Consider the following 27,200-nt stretch of genomic DNA (forward strand, 5'->3'; position numbering starts at 1 on the left):
TCGAGCGCCTGGTTATGGCGAGACGTTTTTTTTTTTTTTAAGCCATTTTCATATCAAACAATTTCTTCTCATTTCTGTGACATTACGAACTACAGGTGAGACGGAAGTTTGGCTTCAGGAAGCAGACACCCTCTCTGCCTCTAAGACCAGGCTTAAACTTTCCTTTCTGATAAAGCTCATAGTTAGGGATGGCTCAGCTGACCCTGAAACATCCCATAGTTCTGCTGCTATAGGCCCAGCCTGCTGGGGGAGCTCCCATGATGCACCTCTCCTCCCTCCATGTACATGTGACATCATTGTTGTCATTGACTCCTTCCTTTTCCTGTCCTCTCATCCCAACTGATGAGGCAGAGGTCTGGCCCCCCCATCCTGGTTCTTCCTGTTAAAGGGAGTTTGGTTGTGCTCAGCTGGAACTGTTGGGTTTCTTCATGTAGACACAAGGAGACATTTAGCTGTGAATTGATGCTGTATGAATACAACTCCATGTAACTTCCACCCAGTGTCTTCAAAGCAACACAGGGAGCACTGACACTGAAGAGGCCTCAGGGTTAGCACAGCTGACTTTCTACTCTAAGATTATGGATAAAATCCTCTTACCACCACTAAAGTGCCACCTCAGCATTCTTCATCCCACCCTTTCATTCTTCTGTATTTCTTGTTGTTTTACATGGATATGAAAGGGACAGTTATTCTGATAAACAGTTTGACTTCAAAGTGTTCAGCAAAGGAAATCAAAAGCACACGTGCTTCATTTAGAGGTGAATCCAGCTCTGACACCAAAGGCTTTTCATGTCATCATGGAAATATTTTATTCATCAGGTTCTAAATGTCTTTGCATGGCAACAGAAGCAGGTGTGCAGCGGACACACTGTGGAGGCACAGATGAACAGGTGGCTTCACAACATAAAGAATCAGCAGGGAACGCTTCACTTTTAATCCAGAGAAGAAGAAACCTGCCACCTTTTAAGTGCTTCTGTGTCCCACAGTGCAAAAGCTAAAGGCAGATATTATTACATCCACTGGTGTGGTGGCCAGCTTCATGATAAATGAACGTTGGCTGTTTTTTTCTGTTCTCCAGTCAGCTGGATTTGGCACATGAGACGAACACAGTGGGAATGGAAATGCAATGCCAAGACCCTCACATCAGTGACAGACAATCATGTGAGTCATTGTGGAATGTTACAGAGCATGTGGATGCATGTGTGCTCACACACGGCCCAGCAGCAGGAGGACGGCTACGAGGCTCCTTTGGCTCTCAGCTTGGACAGCAGCATCTCATTACGCCGACACTCCTGGTGAGAGGAAAACAAACAGCATGTAGACATGTCCCAGCACACACGAGTGATCAGCGGCTGATCAGCAGAACGTGTCTGTCAGATCATTTCAGCAGCTAACTATCACACTGTCCTGCTCTGAGGAGCTGCAGCGGCTGCATGCTGCACAGACACAGAAGGGAAGTGTGGAGTTTGTTTTAAAGTTAAATTCATGTTTGCATGGCAGCACAGAAGAGATACAGACTCGATCCAGGTCCTAAAACAGCTGCTATGAACAGCTGAAACTGGAGCTGTGTTAGCGTCTCTGTGGGATTTTTGACTAAAGATATATTGAACATAGTTCCAACATGTTTCCTGGCTGGGTGCTGGTATCTCATCTCTGGAGGCGCATGCTGCACACAGCACATGCAGAGTCTCTCACCTCTTTGAAGTCTTTGACAGTTTTGAAGTAGAGCCTCTGCTTGTCGAGCAGCTCCAGGTACTCGTCATTCAGCTGATCTCTCTTCATCTTGTTCTCCTGCTTCTTCCTCTCCATCTGGAAACAAACATGCTGGTGGATTCATGACCCTGGAGAATTCTGCATTTATACTCATTATTGGGCCCACAAATTATCTTCAGGAAGCAGACACCCTCACGACCTCCCATGATGCACCTCTCCTCCCTCTGCTCCTCTCCATGCACATGTGACATCATGGTGGTCGTTAACTTGTGTTTCTCTCTCTCAGCAGGTATCCCTGGCCTGGTGGAAATCCCTACTTATTAACTGAATACTGTCATTTTGCAGAATGCATCTTAGAACTGAGACATTCTGTCCCCCTGAAGGTTTGACTCAGGCTAACATGTGAACATATCCAGCGACGCAGCGTCCACAACACCGATCTTCATGATGTTCTGGAAGGTTAGAGTTGCTCGTACCTTGATGCGACTCTGCTTGATCCCCTCCACTATCTGCTCCATCTGTCGGAGGAACTGCTCCTTGGCTGCTGCAGACGACATGGCTCTGAAGAGCACAGCCGGTCAGACACTCTGCTACACTCAAACTCACATACAGGACAAAGTGGATCTGTACTTACTGCTGGAAGTTGTCATGGATGGAGTTCAGCAGATTCACCTGCAGAAGGAAATGATTGTGTACAGCAAAGATGTTCACATGGAAATACAGAGATTCTTCCAGAATCTGCCATTATATTGGTATTTATTTTCCATAATGGTGACATAAGTGCTGTGGTTACTGACCTCTTTCTCCAGATAGACCTTCTTGTCATCTAAAGTGTTGTAGAGAGTGAAGAACTGCTTGGTCTCTTTGTGTGTAGCAGACACTGGAGGGTCAAACCAGAATGAGCACAGACTGAACCCTCGTGTGAACCCGCTTCATTTGTTTGATTTATTCTAAAGGAATTACACTTCATAGAACACGAGGCAGATAATCATGGTACCAAATAAAATAACATGTTCAAAAGCCAGGAAGCAGGGGGCGCTAGCGAGCAGGCGATGGAGTAGGCAGCACAAGTGACATGCTCTGCTGAATTTCGTTTTAAATTTCTTTTCTAGGCACAGTATTCAATAGGAACCTGCGACACATCGCCTCAGTCACTATTTTTTATCATTATACATTATTTTTTCTGTGATACATGGCCTACAATTTGCGGAAATTCGAGTTCACTGGAGGAGCCTCTGCAACTGTGCCAAAAGCCTCGAGCTCGAGTGAGTCGTGTAGTACACCTCAGCCTGCTGACCAAATGGACGTGGCGGACCTGAAGACCGAAATCCTCGCGGCGTTGAAATCAGAAATAGCCACGCTGCTCAGGTCGGAGCTTAAAGCCGCTCTATCTGAAGATTTTGAAAACATCAAATCCGAGCTACAGGCAGTAAAGTTGGAGCTGGCTAACAACACCGCCGCGATCCGCTCCGAAGTGGAGGTGATGAAAACAACGGTGTCGCACATGGAGCAGGGGCTGTCATCCTGTTCAGACGACGTTACCTCGTTGCAAACGAAAGTGGGGAAACTTGAGACGGAGGTCGGCAGTTTGCGGGAGAAATGTCTTGACATGGAAGGAAGAATGAGACGCTCCAACATCCGAATATTAAACGTCCCAGAAACCCCAGGCTCAAGCACACCAACGGCTGTCTCCAAACTGCTAAGAGAAGCGCCGAAACTGGATAAAGACATCCTGATCGACCAGTCTCACAGAGGTCTGCAGCCGAGAAGCCAAGACGGAAAACCCCGGGTCATCGTGGCGAAAGTTCATTACTACCAGGATTGCGTGGACATCCTCCGCCGCGCCAGGGAGTCCGGACCGCTCCGATTCAACGGGACAGATGTTTTAATTTTCCCGGACTATGCCCTGAGCGTCGTACAGGCCAGATCTGCCTTCAATGAGGTGCGACGACTGCTTCGTGGTCGAGACGGTGTTAAATACGGTCTCCTTTACCCAGCACGAATCCGGATCACGTATAACGGAACTGAGAAACGGTTTCAAAGCCCGGGAGAAGCCATGGCTTACGTGAAAGCCGAAATCTTACCGGACTGACTGCGATTTAAAACGGGTGAATTGTCTAAATGCTGCGCATGTATAAGGTTGGTACTTTACACTCTATCACCCATACATATCACCCTGACTGAAGGGAGTGAAGTCAGTTAAAGTTAAAACTCCAGTTTCCCATGCTTTTATTTTATTTACAGCAGATATAACAATCTGATTTGTCAGATTACTGTAATGTGCTTCTGTTACGTTACTATTGTTGTTATTTTTTTTTCCTCTCTCTAATTTAGACAACAGAAGAAATTATGTTTATCTTTGGCTTTGTCTTTGGTGCCTTATGTGAAAGTGTGTTCTTTAAAAGCAGAGCTTGTTCTTTTAGGACTAGTGTAACCCAACAAGCACTTAAATGTGTAGATGTTTTTGCGAGGGGTTTGGGATTCACCTTGTTCTGATAGGTGAGGGTCGGGGAGTTGCAGTACCTGATCAACCTTTATTTTTCTTGTCTTTTTTTCTTTTTTTTCCCCTTGGTTTCTTGTTCAACTTTAATTTTTTAAAGGTCCTTTCCAACACAATAAATATAGGAAACTTAAACAGAATATCAATCCTTCTCACTCTTGATTATGGCTATAACTAAGACCGGTTTTTCAGATAGTTCAGCTGATTGCGAGGTGGCCTTTGTAAGCTGGAATGTAAAGTCCTTGAACCACCCCACCAAACGAAAAAAAGTATTAACCCATCTGAGTAAATTAAAGGTGGGAATCGCCTTTCTCCAGGAGACACACCTCCGAACTTTTGATCATTTTCGACTCAGGGGAGGATGGATCGGACAATCATATCACTCTAATTTTCATTCCAAATCTAGAGGTGTGGCCATCCTTATTAATAAGAACATCTCATTTGTTATGTCAAAGGTTGAAATGGACTCCTCAGGCCGCTACATAATTGTAGTAGGCAGACTGTACAACACACCGGTTGTCCTGGCCAATGTATATGCACCACACTGGGATGACAACTCCTTCTTTATAAATTTCTTTGCGCACATCCCCAATATGGACACGCATCATCTCATCCTTGGAGGTGATATGAATTGCACGCTATAACCTACTTTGGACCGTAGTTCATCTAAGACTGCGTCCAAATCCAGTGCAGCTGCTCAACTGCAGCTTTTTCTTGATACGTATGGTGTAGTTGATGTGTGGCGCTTTCAAAACCCTACAGCTAGAAGTTACTCCTTCTTTTCTCCAGTCCACAAAACATACTCACGCATTGATTATTTGTTTTTGGATAAAAACTTCTCTCACTAATTAAAAAATGTGAATATCAGGCCATAGTTATCTCGGACCATGCACCCTTGTTGATGACTCTATGCATACCGATTTCCAAAGCCAATTATCACCCCTGGCGTCTTAACACTTTACTTCTTTCAGATGAAGACTTCATCAAGTTTATCTCCTCTGAAATTACTTTCTTCCTGGAACATAACCAGACTCCAGGAATGTCCTCTTTGACGGTGTGGGAATCCATGAAGGCGTATTTGAGAGGACAAATAATATCGTATAGCGCACGACAAAGGAAACGTTACAATATGAGACTTGAACAGCTAACAAATGATGCTACCCTTGCTGTTACCCCATCCGATGATTTATTCAAACTACGACTAACTTTTCAAACTGAGTTCAACCTACTATCAACGAGACACATTGAAAACCTAATAAATAAGTCAGAGTAAAATATACGAAAGTGGTGAAAAGACAGGGAGGATTCTTGCCCAACAACTCCACCAGAAAACTGTGGATAGGACAATAGCTGAGATAAACGACGAATCTGGCATCAAACATACTGACCATTCCGAGATTAATTCTTGTTTCCACAAATTTTACTCGAAGCTGTATGATAGTGAATCCCTTAGTGACCACGCTTTGTTTGACTCTTTTTTTAGGAAAATAAAGGTTCCTACAATTGATGACAAAATTGTATCCGAGCTAGACAAATCACTTTCTGTAGAGGAACTTATTAAAGCGATTAGGCTCATGCAAACCGGAAAATCCCCAGGACCCGATGGGTTTCCAAGTGAATTCTTTCAGAAATTTGCAGACCAACTCTCTCCCATCCTGCTCTCTGTATTTGAGGAGTCATATGCCACTGGCTCCCTTCCTCTAACAATGCGACAAGCTATTATCTCCCTTATTCCGAAAAAGATAGAAACCTTTTAGATTGTGGTTCATACCGTCCCATCTCATCCCATCTCAAATGTGGATAATAAAATTCTCTCCAAAATCCTGGCTTGCCGCTTAGAGACAGTGTTGCCCTCAATTGTAGCCGATGATCAAACTGGCTTTATTAAAGGTCGCCATTCCTTATTTAACATTAGACGCCTATTTAATATTCTTTATGGTCCCACTCGCCCCGACATTCCAAAAATATTACTATCACTTGATGCCGAGAAGGCGTTTGACCGGGTGGAGTGGGATTACCTTTTCTACACTCTCAGACAATTTGGCTTTGGTGAAAAATTTATCTCCTGGATTAAAATTCTGTACTCCTCCCCACTAGCAGCCGTCCGTACGAACAACAACCTCTCCTCCTACTTCCCTCTCCACCGCGGCACCCGGCAGGGTTGTCCCCTGTCACCCATCCCGTTCGCCATCGCGATCGAGCCACTAGCCTTAGCCATACGTGGTGAAGACAATATAAAGGGAATACAGAGATATGACTCAGATAATAAGGTGTCCTTGTATGCTGACGACATGCTTCTATATCTGTCTCAACCTTTGAGTAGTCTACCTATTACTCTGAACCTTCTTGAAGAATTCGGCAAAATATCAGGATACAAAATCAATCTACAAAAGTCTGAAATTATGCCAGTGAATGCAGCAGCAAAACAAATTGACTTTGGTTTGTTCCCACTTAAAGTCAGTTCACACAAATTCAAATACCTAGGAATCTGGATAACACATGACTTAAAAGACATATTCAAAACCAATTTTTCACCGCTATTAAACCACCTTAAGCGAGACTTAGAACGCTGGGATTTTCTCCCCTTGTCACTGGGAGGCAGAATTAACGTAATTTAAATGAATGTTTTGCCCAAATTTTTATATGCATTTCAGTGCATCCCCTTATATCTATCCAAATCTTTTTTTATGTCAGTGAACAATTTGGTGTCAGGATTTATATGGAACAAGAAAACCCCTCGTATACGGAAAAGAATCTTACAACAACATCGCCGTTATGGAGGATTATCCCTCCCTAACTTTCAGTTTTACTATTGGGCAGCTAACATAAGGACTATGCTGTTTTGGAAAGATCCTCCATCTGCCACTAACCCTGAGTGGTTACGAATGGAAACCTCCTCGTGTCTTCATACCTCCTTACATTCACTTCTATGCTCAAAACTCCCCCTCTGGGAACCAATATCTAAATACACCTCGAATCCGATTGTGAAGCATTCCTTTAAAATACTGACACAATTCAGACGAAGCTTTTCTCTTAAGGATTTGCCCACTTGTGCCCCTATAATAAAAAACCACCAGTTCACGCCATCAGTTATGGACGGTGCTTTTTATGAATGGACTAATAGAGGGGTTGCCACAATAAAGAATCTATTCATAGATAATATCTTTACAACCTTTGATCAGTTAAAGCTCAAATTCAAAATCCCAAACTCTCAGTTTTTCAGATTTTTGCAGCTCCGTAATTTCATATCAAAAACACTTACACATTTCCCATCCCAGCCGCCTGACTCCCTCTTAAATCACATTTTGAAGTTTAAAGCAGGCTCCAAAGGGGTGATTGGGAGCATATACTCCCTACTAAATTCATATAATTTGGAGCCGTTGACATCACTAAAGACTCAGTGGGAGGCTGACTTGGGGTCTGAACTTCCTGACAATATCTGGGAAAGAGCCTTAGATAGAATACATTCTTCCTCAATCTGCCTACGACATATAGTTATCCAGTTCAAAGTTGTACATCGCCTTCATTGGTCTAAAGTGAGGTTAGCAAAATTCCCACCTAATGTTGACCCCATTTGTGATCGATGCAGACAGATGCCAGCCACCCTCTCACACATGTTTTGGTCTTGTTCGAAATTAGACAACTTCTGGCAGTCGGTATTTAAAACGTTTTCAGATGTTTTGCGAATACCTGTAGAGCCTTCTGCCATTACAGCCATATTTGGAACAACTCCTTATGACGCTCACCTTAATCATAAGACGAAGAGCATGATAGCCTTTGCAACTCTCATAGCCAGGCGACTGATACTGTTTAAGTGGAAGGAGAAACTTCCCCCAACCTTTAAAATGTGGATCAACAACCTTCTGCACCATTTGGTATTAGAGAAGATTCGTTATTCCACAAAAGGGTGTATTCAAAAATTGTATTCTATATGGGAACCATTTTTGAGTCATATAGAAATATTAGATGTCTGATTTTGGTGGTGTTGTATGTGATGGATCCTGAACTTGAATGATCTGGAATTTATAAGGACTATTTTTTGTTTAATTATTTATTTATTTATTTTTCTTTAATTATTATTTAATTAATTTATATACCTTTTTTTTTTTTTTTAAATTTAATCACTATATGGTTTTCTGTTTTTTTGTATATGGACGATGGTACGGGGCTATTGTTGCAGGGATGGGGCTGTTGGAGCGAGGGGGGGTGATGTTTATATCTGTAATGTTTGTAACCATCTGGATTTACGTACTCTGTACAATATCAATGCATAAACAGCAATAAAAAGACTTGGAGCAAAAGGCAGGAAGCAGATGCGGAAGCATGATAAGTTCAAAGCAGAGGTAGAGGAGGAACCCACCTTGGCTGTAGAGTTCGATAAATCTCTTTTGATACTGGGTCAGTTCTGCCCGGCTGGGCACCTCGTCTATCTTCCTCTGCAGTATTGCAATCTCACGGTTCCTCCGAGCCTGAGCAGAATGAATCCTGACTGTTAGCTCCAACAGCAAATGTTAAAGCTCATGTTCCTTATCCCCCTTTCCTGTCCTCTCAGCCCCAGCTGGTCCAGGCAGATGGCCGCCCTGCCTGGTTCTGGTTCTGGAGGTTTCTTCCTGTTAAAGGGAGTTTTTCTCTCCACAGTCGCCTCATGCAGCTCAGGACGGGGGATTGGATCAGAGAGAAGTTTCTGTTATCTGTTCGTGTACTTAGCTAGGATACTTTTTTAATGAGCCGGGGTCTCTGTATGAATTGGACTAATTTGGAATCCAATTCATTTGATTTGATTGGATTATGATTACAATGAATTGGCTTGAATTGGACTGTATCTTTTAAGCACCTTGAGATGCATTTTAGTAATTTTGTGTATTTCGAGTGACAATGACTACATAACAATTAAGTCTGAATCTGAGGACATTTGCTCTGATTTGGTGCTATATACACCAAACTGAACTGAACAGATGTTTCTTATACTTTAACTCAACTGTAAACTGCAGTTCTACTGAGTTGAAATTGAATTAAAGAAAAAAAATCATTATTTTTCCCCAAAGTGAAATTATATTGTTGCAGTAGTTCTTTTTTTTGTCATGATAAACTTGTATTGAATATGGTTACTGCTGCTGGCAGGAAGGACCTCCTGCATCTCTCTGTGTTGCATCACAGCTGAAAAAGCACTGAAACAAAGCATGTTTCAACATCATGTTATGTCCAAGCATTCTTCCTTTAACAATCCGCTCCAGAGACGGCCTTCTTTATCAGTTTGTTCAGTTTCTTTGAGTCTGGAGCAGGCAGATGATGGCATCTTCAACACCACCCCAGGACGATGAGATAACTGCAGTGGGTCCTGAAGGTAACACCTCACTTACTGAGGGGAGCCAGCAGGACCTTCATGATGTGGGATGTTAGAGCACCTGGACTGTAGTCGCTGAGGGAAGGCAGATGGATGAGATTGTTCAGGTCCTGTAACACGGTCTTCCACAGCTCTGGGACTTCCTCCTTCCAGCCTGAGGCTGAGGAGGTGCTGTAGAATCCCTCATACAGAACCTGCAGCCTCATTCTGGGCCTCTCCAGCTGCATCTACACCTGACTGCTGGAGACAGACAGGCTGGAGGGGGGGGGGGTCTCAGTGTGTCCTGATGTGGGGAAAATATTGTTGAGGCTGCGTTAAGATCCATGACTGAGGTGGAGGGTGACATTATGGAGGTGAGACAGGGAGAGTGTGAGGAAGGAGCATGCAGAGTGTTGATCTGAGCTGAACCTGTTGAAAACACATGTTCAGCTCATTGGCTCTGTCCATGTTTCCATCAGTCTGATCCTCCTTCACATTAAAGCCTGGGATCTTTTTCATTCTGACCACACATCTCTTACGTTGGAGTTAAGCTCTTTTCTGTACATTCTTGCCGTCTCATATCTTGTTTTTCAGCTGTTTTTGAACAGACTTCAATAACTGTCTACCTCCCTGAAGGCTTTCTTTTTTATGTTTAGCAGCTTCTTGTGATTGTATGGAGCTGTAAAGCACTTTCAACTGTGCTCTACAGATGAACTGGCCTTAATGTTTCCTCTCCAACTCATCTGGGATTTGAGATCTTTTTACAGGCATCAGTAGGGTTCTGAAAAGCTCAATCAGCATTTGCTGTTTGTGAGCATCTCTCCTGTTGGCATGGTAACGCATCATAAAAAGATGTTAAAAAGTGTGAGAAATAAAAAGTGGTTACCATGAGCAGGCGGATCTTCTGTAGCTTTTCCCTGTCTGTGTTATACTGCGTGTCGATCAGCTGGCTCCTCTCCTGAAAAGAACAACTTGTTTAGTTTAGTTGGTTATTTAGGATCAGTTAAAAGCTGGGCCTCTTATAATGGACGGGGTGAGGCTGGCCCATGCAGGCTGTTCATCATTCTTCAGCTGTTTCTAACACTTTGTTGTGCTTGACCCAGCGTTCGTCCCCACTTTGGCTCAGTGTGTCTGTTGCTCCACGTGGGACACGCTAAGAACACCAAGGTTTCTCTCCAATCAAATTCAGAAGGGACTTACATTTGATACAGAGCAGGAACTTTAACTCTACATTTCCACATACGTCTGTAATTCCACCTGATATACAGACCATCTCTTTCTGGATGGAGGCTCCTTTTGAGTAAAAACAGCTTTCCTGCAGAATATAAACATTAATAGATGCTGAACGTACCCTTTCCTCCTCTGTGTCCTGCCCTGACGCCGACTTCAGCTCCTCGATGTTCAGCTGCAGACGGGCCATCTCTTCCTGGGAAAACAGACACATTGAAGAGAAAACTCAATCCCCACCAATCGAATAGGGAATCCCAGTGTGTGTGTGTACTCACTCTGCAGTGTGTGCGGAAATCCTGCTCCTGCTGTTTCAGATTCTCATTCATGGTGACCAAAGCCTTCAGCTTCTCCAGCAGGCTGTTGAAGAGAGAAAAGCCTGAAAGAGTCAGAGGTGGCCCATTCCTGGCACTGATCACATGCCTCTCAGCTCGTCTCTCAGCTCCTAACCTCTGTAGTTTCATCATCTGATGGAAAGCTGAAGGACAAACTGACAGAGCTGCATAAAGCTTTCAGAGCTTCTTTCTTTCTAACTTATCCACTGCATGAATGGAATCAACTAAACAGTGATCAGAACACATCACATCAGGTTTGTTACACATGTTCCAAAGTTAAATTCAAATGGTTTTAAATGCTTCTATTGGTTTTGTGCTGAGAAATCCCACACTGAAGATAAAACCTCCTCCTGTAAACCCACCCTGAACCAGAGGACCAGAGGGGGGGTTCCACTGTGTTAAACCACTGTGTGCAGTTCCCACCTCAGCCAAAAAGGGTCATCCCAGTTTGTTCTAACAGACCCTGTGGACCCTTTTAACGGGGAGAACTGGTATGAAACACTTATTCTATTGCAGTGGGCTAACTTGTGAAGTTACTGCGTGGTTACAGCCTACAGTGGCTCTGATCTCTTTGTCTGCCTGAGGGGATTCTTCATGAGAACAGAATCCTTCAACAAGCTGATCTGCAGATGGAAAGCAGGACAGGGATGGGTTTTATCACAGCTGATGGAACACAAGATGAGGAAACGCTGCAGATGGACTGTCTCCTCACAGCAGGAGGCCTCTGCCTCTGCCTCTGCCTCTGCCTCTGCCTCTGCCTCTGCCTCTGCCTCTGCCTCTGCCTCTGCCTCTGCCTCTGCCTCTGCCTCTGCCTCTGCCTCTGCCTCTGCCTCTGCCTCTGCCTCTGTCTCTGTCTCTGTCTCTGTCTCTGTCTCTGTCTCTGCTTCTGCTTCTGCTTCTGCCTCTACCTCTGCTTCTGTCTGCTTCTGCCTCTGCCTCTGCCTCTGCCTCTGCCTCTGCTTCTATCTCTGCTTCTGCTTCTGGCTCTGATTCTGGTTCTGGTTCTGGTTCTGGTTCTGGCTCTGCTTCTGCTTCTGCTTCTGGCTCTGATTCTGCTTCTGGTTCTGCTTCTGATTCTGGTTCTGGTTCTGGTTCTGGCTCTGCTTCTGGTTCTGTTTCTGCTTCTGGTTCTGGTTCTGGTTCTGGCTCTGGCTCTGCTTCTGGTTCTGTTTCTGCTTCTGATTCTGGTTCAGGTTGTGGCTCTGCTTCTGGCTCTGGCTCTGGTTCTGCTTCTGATTCTGCTTCTGGCTCTGCTTCTGCTTCTGGCTCTGCTTCTGGCTCTGCTTCTGATTCTGGTTCTGGCTCTGCTTCTGATTCTGGTTCTGGTTCTGCTTCTGCTTCTGCCTCTGCTTCTGGCTCTGCTTCTGGCTCTGCTTCTGGCTCTGCTTCTGATTCTGGTTCTGGCTCTGCTTCTGCTTCTGCCTCTGCGTCTGGCTCTGCTTCTGATTCTGCTTCTGGCTCTGCTTCTGGCTCTGCTTCTGGCTCTGCTTCTGGCTCTGCTTCTGGTTCCGATTCTGGCTCTGCTTCTGGCTCTGCTTCTGGCTCTGCTTCTGATTCTGGTTCTGGTTCTGCTTCTGCTTCTGCCTCTGCTTCTGGCTCTGCTTCTGATTCTGCTTCTGGCTCTGCTTCTGGCTCTGCTTCTGGCTCTGCTTCTGGCTCTGCTTCTGGCTCTGCTTCTGGCTCTGCTTCTGGCTCTGCTTCTGGCTCTGCTTCTGGCTCTGCTTCTGGTTCTGATTCTGGCTCTGCTTCTGGCTCTGCTTCTGGTTCTGATTCTGGCTCTGCTTCTGGCTTTGCTTCTGGTTCTGATTCTGGCTCTGCTTCTGGCTCTGCTTCTGCCTCTGCTTCTGGTTCTGGTTCTGCTTCTGGCTCTGCTTCTGATCCCAGCTGGTGTTCTCTGCCTGGAGTTCTCATGTTCTCCTTGTGCACCTGTGGGTTCTTGCCTCCCACAGTCCAGAAACATGCGTCTCTAAGGTAACTGTAGGAGTGCACGTGAGTGTGCACGGTTGTTCCTCTGAAGGCACCTGCAGCCCCAGATCTTATGGGTGGGTGAACAGCTCTTCAGTCTTCTATCATTTATTTAACATAACTCTTTTTAGATGTCACCTCACTGACCTGTTTGGAGCAGAAACAACTCTCAGATTTATGTCCGCTGTGTGATGGTGAACAACTGTTTCAGAGGAAATCTAAATAAAGTTCTCCAGGCTACAGAAGGGACAGCCGTTAAAGGGATGAATGGGATGTTTCCTCCTGCGAGGCCAGAAAAGGCTGATCAGAGGCCCTGTGTGCCTAACACTGCAGTGGGGGGGCCTGAAAGCCACAGCTGTAACTCTGAAAGCAGATGTGGAGACACTGGAGCAGCCCTTTGGTGTGTGGTGAGGATGAAAGGTCTCACCCAGCGTCGGCCTGCTCCTCCATCTCCTCTAAAGACTGCAGCTCCCTCTGCAGCTTCTCTGAGCGCTCGGTGGCCTGCAACATTCAGACAGAAGCTCGTGATGCTCACGTTTCTTAGCATGAAAGCACGACCATCACATCATAAATCACTGACTCATCTTATATCTAATAACTGATCTCAACTTCAGTCATGCTCCAGTGTAGGGCTGGGAGACATGGACCAAACCAATACAGAGCGTGATCCTTTCTGCCCTAACTGTGTGAGGCTGCTCAGAGATGGAGTCCAGCCTCACTGTAGGCCTGGTGGGCCTGTTGTTTTACAGTGGAAACAGAGCAGATCCGGTTGGGCAGTGTGTGTGCAGCAGGTGTTTACCTCCGTCAGCTTCATCTTGGCCCTGTCACAGTCCTCCTTCACCTCTGCCTGCTTGGTCTGCAGCTGTCAGCACAAACACAGATACCGTCACCATCGTCTCATCACTGCAGAAGCTCTGTTCAACCAATACCAATCTTTTATTGGCTGCATCTCCAGATGCAGCAGAGTATTTATAAAGTGTTCGGGTTTCCAGTATCCCTCCCTGCCACACACATTTAATTATAAACCTCGGCTCCAGGGGAAAACCAGGGCCGCTCGCACCATCCACCTGTACATCTCGTATTGCTGATGGAGTCAGACAGCTGTGTGAGGTAGGGATGTCCCCATCCGATCACCTGATTGGAAATCAGGGCCGATCACGTGGTTTCAGACTCGATCAGAATCGGACGTATCATCCCGATCAGGGATCGGATATGTAGCCTATCTATATATGTATATTTATTCTCATTATTTCTTGTTTTTTTTTAAAATCAGAGCTATAATATTTCAAAACAAATGGGAACAAATAACAGTTTGCTGCGTGCCGTAACGCGAAGCAGAACACGGCGGCAGCTTGAAGCTGGGGGCCGAATGTCCACGCTGTGGAGGTATTTTAAAGTGGAGCACAAAAACGTTGCGATTGCAAACTGTGAGATATGGAAACTTGGGATTTCAAGAGGTGGCAAAGGACATGGCTAACATCCTTGATGAGAACAGGAACAGGCTCAAACCTGACCAGGTAGAGATGTTGGTTTTTAATCAAGAAAAACGTACATTTCCTTCTGTGAAGCCAGAGGAGGAGAGGAAAAATTAGGAGGGCAGTTAAAGCACATTACTACCTTACTTTAGGACACAGTGGCACTTTTAGTTGCTTATTTGTTTCCATGCCTGCAGGTATTTCGGGTTGAGCTGCTGCTGGTTTTTATATCACACATTGTTGCACTGAACTACAACGTGAAGAATTTGTTTATTACTTGATTACTTTTGTTGTTCAAGCTACCTCACAGAAGTGCTCTGTTTATAAGTGTTAAATGATAAAATAAGTGAAGAAAATAACGAATCAGGGACATCCTGGATCTGTTTCTTCCCCGATCTTCATTTTTTTTAATGTACTGTACAAGTATCAGATCGGGACTCGGTATCGGCAGATACTCAAAAGCAAACGACTCGGGGGTAAAAAAAAACCTGATCGGGACATCCCTAGTTCTAATTCCATGAGCTAATGTGTAAAGTCAACGCATCTCAAAGATTCTCTGTGGGGTTCAGGTTCAGGGAGGTCTCCCTACTTCATGAACCACGAACCAAGACACCATCACCGCAGCACATGACCATGAAATCAAGGAAGAAAAAAACCTGCTCATGCAGTACATTCAGTTCAGTCCAGATGGTGGCTTCTTTTTTCAGACACTGGATGAAGTCTGTAGCATTTAATCTGCATCTCTGTCTTCTCCATGAACGTGGTGGATTCTTATGCTAAATTTTGACCAGCTGGTGTTTCTGACCAAAAGAGCCAGTATCTGCTGCAGTAAGGTGTGAGGCTCTAAAGGACTTGTGTGAGCCAGTATCTGCTGCAGTAAGGTGTGAGGCTCTAAAGGACTTGTGTGAGCCAGTGTCTGCTGCAGTAAGGTGTGAGGCTTTAAAGGACTTGTGTGAGCCAGTATCTGCTGCAGTAAGGTGTGAGGCTCTAAAGGACTTGTGTTAGCCAGTATCTGCTGCAGTAAGGTGTGAGGCTCTAAAGGACTTGTTAGCCAGTATCTGCTGCAGTAAGGTGTGAGGCTCTAAAGGACTTGTTAGCCAGTATCTGCTGCAGTAAGGTGTGAGGCTCTAAAGGACTTGTGTTAGCCAGTATCTGCTGCAGTAAGGTGTGAGGCTCTAAAGGACTTGTGTGAGCCAGTATCTGCTGCAGTAAGGTGTGAGGCTCTAAAGGACTTGTGTTAGCCAGTATCTGCTGCAGTAAGGTGTGAGGCTCTAAAGGACTTGTTAGCCAGTATCTGCTGCAGTAAGGTGTGAGGCTCTAAAGGACTTGTGTGAGCCAGTATCTGCTGCAGTAAGGTGTGAGGCTCTAAAGGACTTGTTAGCCAGTATCTGCTGCAGTAAGGTGTGAGGCTCTAAAGGACTTGTTAGCCAGTATCTGCTGCAGTAAGGTGTGAGGCTCTAAAGGACTTGTGTGAGCCAGTATCTGCTGCAGTAAGGTGTGAGGCTCTAAAGGACTTGTGTTAGCCAGTATCTGCTGCAGTAAGGTGTGAGGCTCTAAAGGACTTGTGTTAGCCAGTATCTGCTGCAGTAAGGTGTGAGGCTCTAAAGGACTTGTGTGAGCCAGTGTCTGCTGCAGTAAGGTGTGAGGCTCTAAAGGACGTGTGTGAGCCAGTGTCTGCTGCAGTAAGGTGTGAGGCTCTAAAGGACTTGTGTGAGCCAGTGTCTGCTGCAGTAAGGTGTGAGGCTCTAAAGGACTTGTGTGAGCCAGTATCTGCTGCAGTAAGGTGTGAGGCTCTAAAGGACTTGTGTGAGCCACTGTCTGCTGCAGTAAGGTGTGAGGCTCTAAAGGACTTGTGTGAGCCAGTATCTGCTGCAGTAAGGTGTGAGGCTCTAAAGGACTTGTGTGAGCCAGTGTCTGCTGCAGTAAGGTGTGAGGCTCTAAAGGACTTGTTAGCCAGTATCTGCTGCACTAAGGTGTGAGGCTCTAAAGGACTTGTGTGAGCAAGTTTCTGCTGCAGTAAGGTGTCAGGCTCTAAAGGACTTGTTAGCCAGTATCTGCTGCAGTAAGGTGTGAGGCTCTAAAGGACTTGTGTGAGCCAGTATCTGCTGCAGTAAGGTGTGAGGCTCTAAAGGACTTGTGTTAGCCAGTATCTGCTGCAGTAAGGTGTGAGGCTCTAAAGGACTTGTTAGCCAGTATCTGCTGCAGTAAGGTGTGAGGCTCTAAAGGACTTGTGTGAGCCAGTTTCTGCTGCAGTAAGGTGTGGCTCTAAAGGACTTGTGTGAGCCAGTGTCTGCTGCAGTAAGGTGTGAGGCTCTAAAGGACTTGTGTGAGCCAGTATCTGCTGCAGTAAGGTGTGAGGCTCTAAAGGACTTGTGTGAGCCAGTATCTGCTGCAGTAACGTGTGAGGCTCTAAAGGACTTGTGTGAGCCAGTGTCTGCTGCAGTAAGGTGTGAGGCTCTAAAGGACTTGTGTGAGCCAGTGTCTGCTGCAGTAAGGTGTGAGGCTCTAAAGGACTTGTGTGAGCCAGTATCTGCTGCAGTAAGGTGTGAGGCTCTAAAGGACTTGTGTGAGCCAGTATCTGCTGCAGTAAGGTGTGAGGCTCTAAAGGACTTGTGTGAGCCAGTATCTGCTGCAGTAAGGTGTGAGGCTCTAAAGGACTTGTGTGAGCCAGTGTCTGCTGCAGTAAGGTGTGAGGCTCTAAAGGACTTGTGTGAGCCACTGTCTGCTGCAGTAAGGTGTGAGGCTCTAAAGGACTTGTGTTAGCCAGTATCTGCTGCACTAAGGTGTGAGGCTCTAAAGGACTTGTGTGAGCCAGTGTCTGCTGCAGTAAGGTGTGAGGCTCTAAAGGACTTGTGTGAGCCACTGTCTGCTGCAGTAAGGTGTGAGGCTCTAAAGGAATTGTGTGAGCCAGTATCTGCTGCAGTAAGGTGTGAGGGTCTAAAGGACTTGTTAGCCAGTATCTGCTGCAGTAAGGTGTGAGGCTCTAAAGGACTTGTGTGAGCCAGTATCTGCTGCAGTAAGGTGTGAGGCTCTAAAGGACTTGTGTTAGCCAGTATCTGCTGCAGTAAGGTGTGAGGCTCTAAAGGACTTGTGTGAGCCAGTATCTGCTGCAGTAAGGTGTGAGGCTCTAAAGGACTTGTGTGAGCCAGTGTCTGCTGCAGTAAGGTGTGAGGCTCTAAAGGACTTGTTAGCCAGTATCTGCTGCAGTAAGGTGTGAGGCTCTAAAGGACTTGTGTGAGCCAGTATCTGCTGCAGTAAGGTGTGAGGCTCTAAAGGACTTGTGTGAGCCAGTATCTGCTGCAGTAAGGTGTGAGGCTCTAAAGGACTTGTGTGAGCCAGTATCTGCTGCAGTAAGATGTGAGGCTCTAAAGGACTTGTTAAGCCTGATTTATACTCGGAAACCAGGTCGTCTGCGTGTGTGTCGCAGTTAACGCAGACACTACGCAGACACTCTGGTGCACCTCCTCAAAATTGTAACTCACCGCAGACAGTGCCGCAGACATCACCGCAGGGAGGAGAGAAAGGAGGCCTCTGATTGGTCAACTCTACATCCGCTCTACACTATGCGTATTTCCGGTTTGCTAACCGGCTGACGCTAACCGGCTGACGCTAACCGGCTGACGCTAACCGTGCTAACCGTGACGATTCTTTCGCCTCTCTGCCAGCTCCAGTAGTAGCAATATTTCTTCTATTTTTAGATCGATCAGCTGCATCTCAATCAAAGTGCGCATTCGTCCAGTCGCCATTGTTGTTGAATGACCTCCGTAACCGTAACACCCACAATCCTAGCTTGTTCGTGATTGTCCCTCTTGCGTTGTGGCGTGGGATTAACATAGCGCAGACAGCGCTTCAAGGCATAAATCAAAAATAACTGCGTCATGTCTGCGACAAGCTCACTGCGACACACTGCTGCGAAGTATACACGAGCCTTTAGCCAGTATCTGCTGCAGTAAGGTGTGAGGCTTTAAAGGACTTGTGTGAGCCAGTATCTGCTGCAGTAAGGTGTGAGGCTCTAAAGAACTTGTTAGACAGTATCTGCTGCAGTAAGGTGTGAGGCTCTAAAGGACGTGTGTGAGCCAGTATCTGCTGCAGTAAGGTGTGAGGCTCTAATGGACTTGTTAGCCAGTATCTGCTGCAGTAAGGTGTGAGGCTCTAAAGAACTTGTTAGCCAGTATCTGCTGCAGTAAGGTGTGAGGCTCTAAAGGACGTGTGTGAGCCAGTATCTGCTGCAGTAAGGTGTGAGGCTCTAAAGGACTTGTTAGCCAGTATCTGCTGCAGTAAGGTGTGAGGCTCTAAAGGACTTGCGTTAGCCAGTATCTGCTGCAGTAAGGTGTGAGGCTCTAAAGGACTTGTTAGCCAGTATCTGCTGCAGTAAGGTGTGAGGCTCTAAAGGACTTGCGTTAGCCAGTATCTGCTGCAGTAAGGTGTGAGGCTCTAAAGGACTTGTGTGAGCCAGTGTCTGCTGCAGTAAGGTGTGAGGCTCTAAAGGACTTGTTAGCCAGTATCTGCTGCAGTAAGGTGTGAGGCTCTAAAGGACTTGTGTGAGCCAGTATCTGCTGCAGTAAGGTGTGAGGCTCTAAAGGACTTGTGTGAGCCAGTTTCTGCTGCAGTAAGGTGTGGCTCTAAAGGACTTGTGTGAGCCAGTGTCTGCTGCAGTAAGGTGTGAGGCTCTAAAGGACTTGTGTGAGCCAGTATCTGCTGCACTAAGGTGTGAGGCTCTAAAGGACTTGTGTGAGCCAGTATCTGCTGCAGTAACGTGTGAGGCTCTAAAGGACTTGTGTGAGCCAGTGTCTGCTGCAGTAAGGTGTGAGGCTCTAAAGGACTTGTGTGAGCCAGTGTCTGCTGCAGTAAGGTGTGAGGCTCTAAAGGACTTGTGTGAGCCAGTATCTGCTGCAGTAAGGTGTGAGGCTCTAAAGGACTTGTGTGAGCCAGTGTCTGCTGCAGTAAGGTGTGAGGCTCTAAAGGACTTGTGTGAGCCACTGTCTGCTGCAGTAAGGTGTGAGGCTCTAAAGGACTTGTGTGAGCCAGTATCTGCTGCACTAAGGTGTGAGGCTCTAAAGGACTTGTGTGAGCCAGTGTCTGCTGCAGTAAGGTGTGAGGCTCTAAAGGACTTGTGTGAGCCAGTGTCTGCTGCAGTAAGGTGTGAGGCTCTAAAGGAATTGTGTGAGCCAGTATCTGCTGCAGTAAGGTGTGAGGGTCTAAAGGACTTGTTAGCCAGTATCTGCTGCAGTAAGGTGTGAAGCTCTAAAGGAATTGTGTGAGCCAGTATCTGCTGCACTAAGGTGTGAGGCTCTAAAGGACTTGTGTGAGCCAGTATCTGCTGCACTAAGGTGTGAGGCTCTAAAGGACTTGTGTGAGCCAGTGTCTGCTGCAGTAAGGTGTGAGGCTCTAAAGGACTTGTGTGAGCCAGTGTCTGCTGCAGTAAGGTGTGAGGCTCTAAAGGAATTGTGTGAGCCAGTATCTGCTGCAGTAAGGTGTGAGGGTCTAAAGGACTTGTTAGCCAGTATCTGCTGCAGTAAGGTGTGAAGCTCTAAAGGAATTGTGTGAGCCAGTATCTGCTGCACTAAGGTGTGAGGCTCTAAAGGACTTGTGTGAGCCAGTATCTGCTGCACTAAGGTGTGAGGCTCTAAAGGACTTGTGTGAGCCAGTGTCTGCTGCAGTAAGGTGTGAGGCTCTAAAGGACTTGTGTGAGCCACTGTCTGCTGCAGTAAGGTGTGAGGCTCTAAAGGAATTGTGTGAGCCAGTATCTGCTGCAGTAAGGTGTGAGGCTCTAAAGGACTTGTTAGCCAGTATCTGCTGCAGTAAGGTGTGAGGCTCTAAAGGACTTGTGTGAGCCAGTATCTGCTGCAGTAAGGTGTGAGGCTCTAAAGGACTTGTGTGAGCCAGTTTCTGCTGCAGTAAGGTGTGGCTCTAAAGGACTTGTGTGAGCCAGTGTCTGCTGCAGTAAGGTGTGAGGCTCTAAAGGACTTGTGTGAGCCAGTATCTGCTGCAGTAAGGTGTGAGGCTCTAAAGGACTTGTGTGAGCCAGTGTCTGCTGCAGTAAGGTGTGAGGCTCTAAAGGACTTGTTAGCCAGTATCTGCTGCAGTAAGGTGTGAGGCTCTAAAGGACTTGTGTGAGCCAGTATCTGCTGCAGTAAGGTGTGAGGCTCTAAAGGACTTGTGTGAGCCAGTTTCTGCTGCAGTAAGGTGTGGCTCTAAAGGACTTGTGTGAGCCAGTGTCTGCTGCAGTAAGGTGTGAGGCTCTAAAGGACTTGTGTGAGCCAGTATCTGCTGCAGTAAGGTGTGAGGCTCTAAAGGACTTGTGTGAGCCAGTATCTGCTGCAGTAAGGTGTGAGGCTCTAAAGGACTTGTGTGAGCCAGTATCTGCTGCAGTAAGGTGTGAGGCTCTAAAGGACTTGTGTGAGCCAGTATCTGCTGCAGTAAGGTGTGAGGCTCTAAAGGACTTGTGTGAGCCAGTATCTGCTGCAGTAAGGTGTGAGGCTCTAAAGGACTTGTGTGAGCCAGTATCTGCTGCAGTAAGGTGTGAGGCTCTAAAGGACTTGTGTGAGCCAGTATCTGCTGCAGTAAGGTGTGAGGCTCTAAAGGACTTGTGTGAGCCAGTATCTGCTGCAGTAAGGTGTGAGGCTCTAAAGGACTTGTGTGAGCCACTGTCTGCTGCAGTAAGGTGTGAGGCTCTAAAGGACTTGTGTGAGCCACTGTCTGCTGCAGTAAGGTGTGAGGCTCTAAAGGACTTGTGTGAGCCAGTATCTGCTGCACTAAGGTGTGAGGCTCTAAAGGACTTGTGTGAGCCAGTGTCTGCTGCAGTAAGGTGTGAGGCTCTAAAGGACTTGTGTGAGCCACTGTCTGCTGCAGTAAGGTGTGAGGCTCTAAAGGAATTGTGTGAGCCAGTATCTGCTGCAGTAAGGTGTGAGGGTCTAAAGGACTTGTTAGCCAGTATCTGCTGCAGTAAGGTGTGAAGCTCTAAAGGAATTGTGTGAGCCAGTATCTGCTGCACTAAGGTGTGAGGCTCTAAAGGACTTGTGTTAGCCAGTATCTGCTGCAGTAAGGTGTGAGGCTCTAAAGGACTTGTGTGAGCCAGTATCTGCTGCACTAAGGTGTGAGGCTCTAAAGGACTTGTGTTAGCCAGTATCTGCTGCAGTAAGGTGTGAGGCTCTAAAGGACTTGTGTGAGCCAGTATCTGCTGCAGTAAGGTGTGAGGCTCTAAAGGACTTGTGTTAGCCAGTATCTGCTGCAGTAAGGTGTGAGGCTCTAAAGGACTTGTTAGCCAGTATCTGCTGCAGTAAGGTGTGAGGCTCTAAAGGACTTGTGTGAGCCAGTATCTGCTGCAGTAAGGTGTGAGGCTCTAAAGGACTTGTGTGAGCCAGTATCTGCTGCAGTAAGGTGTGAGGCTCTAAAGGACTTGTGTGAGCCAGTATCTGCTGCAGTAAGATGTGAGGCTCTAAAGGACTTGTTAAGCCTGATTTATACTCGGAAACCAGGTCGTCTGCGTGTGTGTCGCAGTTAACGCAGACACTACGCAGACACTCTGGTGCACCTCCTCAAAATTGTAACTCACCGCAGACAGTGCCGCAGACATCACCGCAGGGAGGAGAGAAAGGAGGCCTCTGATTGGTCAACTCTACATCCGCTCTACACTATGCGTATTTCCGGTTTGCTAACCGGCTGACGCTAACCGGCTGACGCTAACCGTGCTAACCGTGACGATTCTTTCGCCTCTCTGCCAGCTCCAGTAGTAGCAATATTTCTTCTATTTTTAGATCGATCAGCTGCATCTCAATCAAAGTGCGCATTCGTCCAGTCGCCATTGTTGTTGAATGACCTCCGTAACCGTAACACCCACAATCCTAGCTTGTTCGTGATTGTCCCTCTTGCGTTGTGGCGTGGGATTAACATAGCGCAGACAGCGCTTCAAGGCATAAATCAAAAATAACTGCGTCATGTCTGCGACAAGCTCACTGCGACACACTGCTGCGAAGTATACACGAGCCTTTAGCCAGTATCTGCTGCAGTAAGGTGTGAGGCTTTAAAGGACTTGTGTGAGCCAGTATCTGCTGCAGTAAGGTGTGAGGCTCTAAAGAACTTGTTAGCCAGTATCTGCTGCAGTAAGGTGTGAGGCTCTAAAGGACGTGTGTGAGCCAGTATCTGCTGCAGTAAGGTGTGAGGCTCTAAAGGACTTGTGTGAGCCAGTATCTGCTGCAGTAAGGTGTGAGGCTCTAAAGGACTTGCGTTAGCCAGTATCTGCTGCAGTAAGGTGTGAGGCTCTAAAGGACTTGTGTGAGCCAGTGTCTGCTGCAGTAAGGTGTGAGGCTCTAAAGGACTTGTTAGCCAGTATCTGCTGCAGTAAGGTGTGAGGCTCTAAAGAACTTGCGTTAGCCAGTATCTGCTGCAGTAAGGTGTGAGATTCTAAAGGACTTGTTAGCCAGTGTCTGCTGCAGTAAGGTGTGAGGCTCTAAAGGACTTGTGTGAGCCAGTATCTGCTGCAGTAAGGTGTGAGGCTCTAAAGGACTTGTGTGAGCCAGTATCTGCTGCAGTAAGGTGTGAGGCTCTAAAGGACTTGTGTGAGCCAGTATCTGCTGCAGTAAGGTGTGAGGCTCTAAAGAACTTGCGTTAGCCAGTATCTGCTGCAGTAAGGTGTGAGATTCTAAAGGACTTGTTAGCCAGTGTCTGCTGCAGTAAGGTGTGAGGCTCTAAAGGACTTGTGTGAGCCAGTATCTGCTGCAGTAAGGTGTGAGGCTCTAAAGGACTTGTGTGAGCCAGTGTCTGCTGCAGTAAGGTGTGAGGCTCTAAAGGACTTGTGTGAGCCAGTGTCTGCTGCAGTAAGGTGTGAGGCTCTAAAGGACTTGTTAGCCAGTATCTGCTGCAGTAAGGTGTGAGGCTCTAAAGGACTTGTGTGAGCCAGTATCTGCTGCAGTAAGGTGTGAGGCTCTAAAGGACTTGTGTGAGCCACTGTCTGCTGCAGTAAGGTGTGAGGCTCTAAAGGACTTGTGTGAGCCAGTATCTGCTGCAGTAAGGTGTGAGGCTCTAAAGGACTTGTGTGAGCCAGTATCTGCTGCAGTAAGGTGTGAGGCTCTAAAGGACTTGTGTGAGCCAGTATCTGCTGCAGTAAGGTGTGAGGCTCTAAAGGACTTGTGTGAGCCAGTGTCTGCTGCAGTAAGGTGTGAGGCTCTAAAGGACTTGTGTGAGCCAGTGTCTGCTGCAGTAAGGTGTGAGGCTCTAAAGGACGTGTGTGAGCCAGTGTCTGCTGCAGTAAGGTGTGAGGCTCTAAAGGACTTGTGTGAGCCAGTGTCTGCTGCAGTAAGGTGTGAGGCTCTAAAGGACTTGTGTGAGCCACTGTCTGCTGCAGTAAGGTGTGAGGCTCTAAAGGACTTGTGTGAGCCAGTGTCTGCTGCAGTAAGGTGTGAGGCTCTAAAGGACTTGTGTGAGCCAGTATCTGCTGCAGTAAGGTGTGAGGCTCTAAAGGACTTGTGTGAGCCAGTGTCTGCTGCAGTAAGGTGTGAGGCTCTAAAGGACTTGTTAGCCAGTATCTGCTGCAGTAAGGTGTGAGGCTCTAAAGGACTTGTGTGAGCCAGTATCTGCTGCAGTAAGGTGTGAGGCTCTAAAGGACTTGTGTGAGCCACTGTCTGCTGCAGTAAGGTGTGAGGCTCTAAAGGACTTGTGTGAGCCAGTATCTGCTGCAGTAAGGTGTGAGGCTCTAAAGGACTTGTGTGAGCCAGTATCTGCTGCAGTAAGGTGTGAGGCTCTAAAGGACTTGTGTGAGCCAGTATCTGCTGCAGTAAGGTGTGAGGCTCTAAAGGACTTGTGTGAGCCAGTGTCTGCTGCAGTAAGGTGTGAGGCTCTAAAGGACTTGTGTGAGCCAGTGTCTGCTGCAGTAAGGTGTGAGGCTCTAAAGGACGTGTGTGAGCCAGTGTCTGCTGCAGTAAGGTGTGAGGCTCTAAAGGACTTGTGTGAGCCACTGTCTGCTGCAGTAAGGTGTGAGGCTCTAAAGGACTTGTGTGAGCCAGTGTCTGCTGCAGTAAGGTGTGAGGCTCTAAAGGACTTGTGTGAGCCAGTATCTGCTGCAGTAAGGTGTGAGGCTCTAAAGGACTTGTGTGAGCCAGTGTCTGCTGCAGTAAGGTGTGAGGCTCTAAAGGACTTGTGTGAGCCACTGTCTGCTGCAGTAAGGTGTGAGGCTCTAAAGGACTTGTGTGAGCCACTGTCTGCTGCAGTAAGGTGTGAGGCTCTAAAGGACTTGTGTGAGCCACTGTCTGCTGCAGTAAGGTGTGAGGCTCTAAAGGACTTGTTAGCCAGTATCTGCTGCAGTAAGGTGTGAGGCTCTAAAGGACTTGTGTGAGCCAGTGTCTGCTGCAGTAAGGTGTGAGGCTCTAAAGGACTTGTGTGAGCCAGTGTCTGCTGCAGTAAGGTGTGAGGCTCTAAAGGACTTGTGTGAGCCAGTATCTGCTGCAGTAAGGTGTGAGGCTCTAAAGGACTTGTGTGAGCCAGTGTCTGCTGCAGTAAGGTGTGAGGCTCTAAAGGACTTGTTAGCCAGTATCTGCTGCAGTAAGGTGTGGGGCTCTAAAGGACTTGTGTGAGCCAGTGTCTGCTGCAGTAAGGTGTGAGGCTCTAAAGGACTTGTGTGAGCCAGTGTCTGCTGCAGTAAGGTGTGAGGCTCTAAAGGACTTGTGTGAGCCAGTGTCTGCTGCAGTAAGGTGTGAGGCTCTAAAGGACTTGTGTGAGCCAGTGTCTGCTGCAGTAAGGTGTGAGGCTCTAAAGGACTTATGTGAGCCACTGTCTGCTGCAGTAAGGTGTGAGGCTCTAAAGGACTTGTGTGAGCCACTGTCTGCTGCAGTAAGGTGTGAGGCTCTAAAGGACTTGTGTGAGCCACTGTCTGCTGCAGTAAGGTGTGAGGCTCTAAAGGACGTGTGTGAGCCAGTATCTGCTGCAGTAAGGTGTGAGGCTCTAAAGGACGTGTGTGAGCCAGTATCTGCTGCAGTAAGGTGTGAGGCTCTAAAGGACTTGTTAGCCAGTATCTGCTGCAGTAAGGTGTGAGGCTCTAAAGAACTTGTTAGCCAGTATCTGCTGCAGTAAGGTGTGAGGCTCTAAAGGACTTGTGTGAGCCAGTGTCTGCTACAGTAATGTGTGAGGCTCTAAAGGACTTGTTAGCCAGTATCTGCTGCAGTAAGGTGTGAGGCTCTAAAGGACTTGTGTGAGCCAGTGTCTGCTGCAGTAAGGTGTGAGGCTCTAAAGGACTTGTGTGAGCCAGTATCTGCTGCAGTAAGGTGTGGGGCTCTAAAGGACTTGTGTTAGCCAGTATCTGCTGCAGTAAGGTGTGAGGCTCTAAAGGACTTGTGTGAGCCAGTGTCTGCTGCAGTAAGGTGTGAGGCTCTAAAGGACTTGTGTGAGCCAGTATCTGCTGCAGTAAGGTGTGAGGCTCTAAAGGACTTGTGTGAGCCAGTATCTGCTGCACTAAGGTGTGAGGCTCTAAAGGACTTGTGTGAGCCAGTGTCTGCTGCAGTAAGGTGTGAGGCTCTAAAGGACTTGTGTGAGCCAGTATCTGCTGCAGTAAGGTGTGAGGCTCTAAAGGACTTGTGTGAGCCACTGTCTGCTGCAGTAAGGTGTGAGGCTCTAAAGGACTTGTGTGAGCCAGTATCTGCTGCAGTAAGGTGTGAGGCTCTAAAGGACTTGTGTGAGCCAGTGTCTGCTGCAGTAACGTGTGAGGCTCTAAAGGACGTGTGTGAGCCAGTATCTGCTGCAGTAAGGTGTGAGGCTCTAAAGGACTTGTTAGCCAGTATCTGCTGCAGTAAGATGTGAGGCTCTAAAGGACTTGTGTGAGCCAGTGTCTGCTGCAGTAAGGTGTGAGGCTCTAAAGGACTTGTGTGAGCCAGTATCTGCTGCAGTAAGGTGTGAGGCTCTAAAGGACTTGTTAGCCAGTATCTGCTGCAGTAAGGTGTGAGGCTCTAAAGGACTTGTGTTAGCCAGTATCTGCTGCAGTAAGGTGTGAGGCTCTAAAGGACTTGTGTGAGCCAGTATCTGCTGCAGTAAGGTGTGAGGCTCTAAAGGACTTGTTAGCCAGTATCTGCTGCAGTAAGGTGTGAGGCTCTAAAGGACTTGTGTGAGCCAGTGTCTGCTACAGTAATGTGTGAGGCTCTAAAGGACTTGTGTGAGCCAGTATCTGCTGCAGTAAGGTGTGAGGCTCTAAAGGACTTGTGTGAGCCAGTATCTGCTGCAGTAAGGTGTGAGGCTCTAAAGGACTTGTGTGAGCCAGTATCTGCTGCAGTAAGGTGTGAGGCTCTAAAGGACTTGTGTGAGCCAGTGTCTGCTGCAGTAAGGTGTGAGGCTCTAAAGGAATTGTGTGAGCCAGTATCTGCTGCAGTAAGGTGTGAGGCTCTAAAGGACTTGTGTGAGCCAGTATCTGCTGCAGTAAGGTGTGAGGCTCTAAAGGACTTGTGTGAGCCAGTATCTGCTGCAGTAAGGTGTGAGGCTCTAAAGGACTTGTGTGAGCCAGTGTCTGCTGCAGTAAGGTGTGAGGCTCTAAAGGACTTGTGCGAGCCATTGTCTGCTGCAGTAAGATGTGAGGCTCTAAAGGACTTGTGTGAGCCAGTATCTGCTGCAGTAAGGTGTGAGGCTCTAAAGGACTTGTGTGAGCCAGTATCTGCTGCAGTAAGGTGTGAGGCTCTAAAGGACTT

General features: G+C 47.1%; 1 protein-coding gene across 2 annotated transcripts in view; it reads right to left on the reverse strand.

The window, feature by feature from the left end:
• Positions 1–784: 784 nt before the first annotated feature.
• ccdc93 (CCC complex scaffolding subunit CCDC93) overlaps positions 785–27,200 on the reverse strand; it is a 43,037-nt gene continuing 16,621 nt past the window's right edge. For both annotated transcript variants that reach the window (XM_075478880.1, XM_075478882.1), the window contains 11 exons: positions 13,863–13,925; positions 13,491–13,564; positions 11,042–11,123; positions 10,888–10,962; positions 10,423–10,494; positions 8,574–8,682; positions 2,511–2,593; positions 2,348–2,385; positions 2,190–2,274; positions 1,696–1,809; positions 785–1,292 (listed from right to left, as the gene is read on the reverse strand). In XM_075478880.1, coding sequence (XP_075334995.1) covers positions 1,236–1,292; positions 1,696–1,809; positions 2,190–2,274; positions 2,348–2,385; positions 2,511–2,593; positions 8,574–8,682; positions 10,423–10,494; positions 10,888–10,962; positions 11,042–11,123; positions 13,491–13,564; positions 13,863–13,925 — 852 coding nt within the window. In that variant the 3' untranslated portion in view covers positions 785–1,235. The remainder of the gene's footprint in view (positions 1,293–1,695; positions 1,810–2,189; positions 2,275–2,347; positions 2,386–2,510; positions 2,594–8,573; positions 8,683–10,422; positions 10,495–10,887; positions 10,963–11,041; positions 11,124–13,490; positions 13,565–13,862; positions 13,926–27,200) is intronic.

The sequence above is a fragment of the Odontesthes bonariensis genome, chromosome 12, assembly GCF_027942865.1.
Source record: "Odontesthes bonariensis isolate fOdoBon6 chromosome 12, fOdoBon6.hap1, whole genome shotgun sequence".
Taxonomy (NCBI): Eukaryota; Metazoa; Chordata; class Actinopteri; order Atheriniformes; family Atherinopsidae; genus Odontesthes; species Odontesthes bonariensis.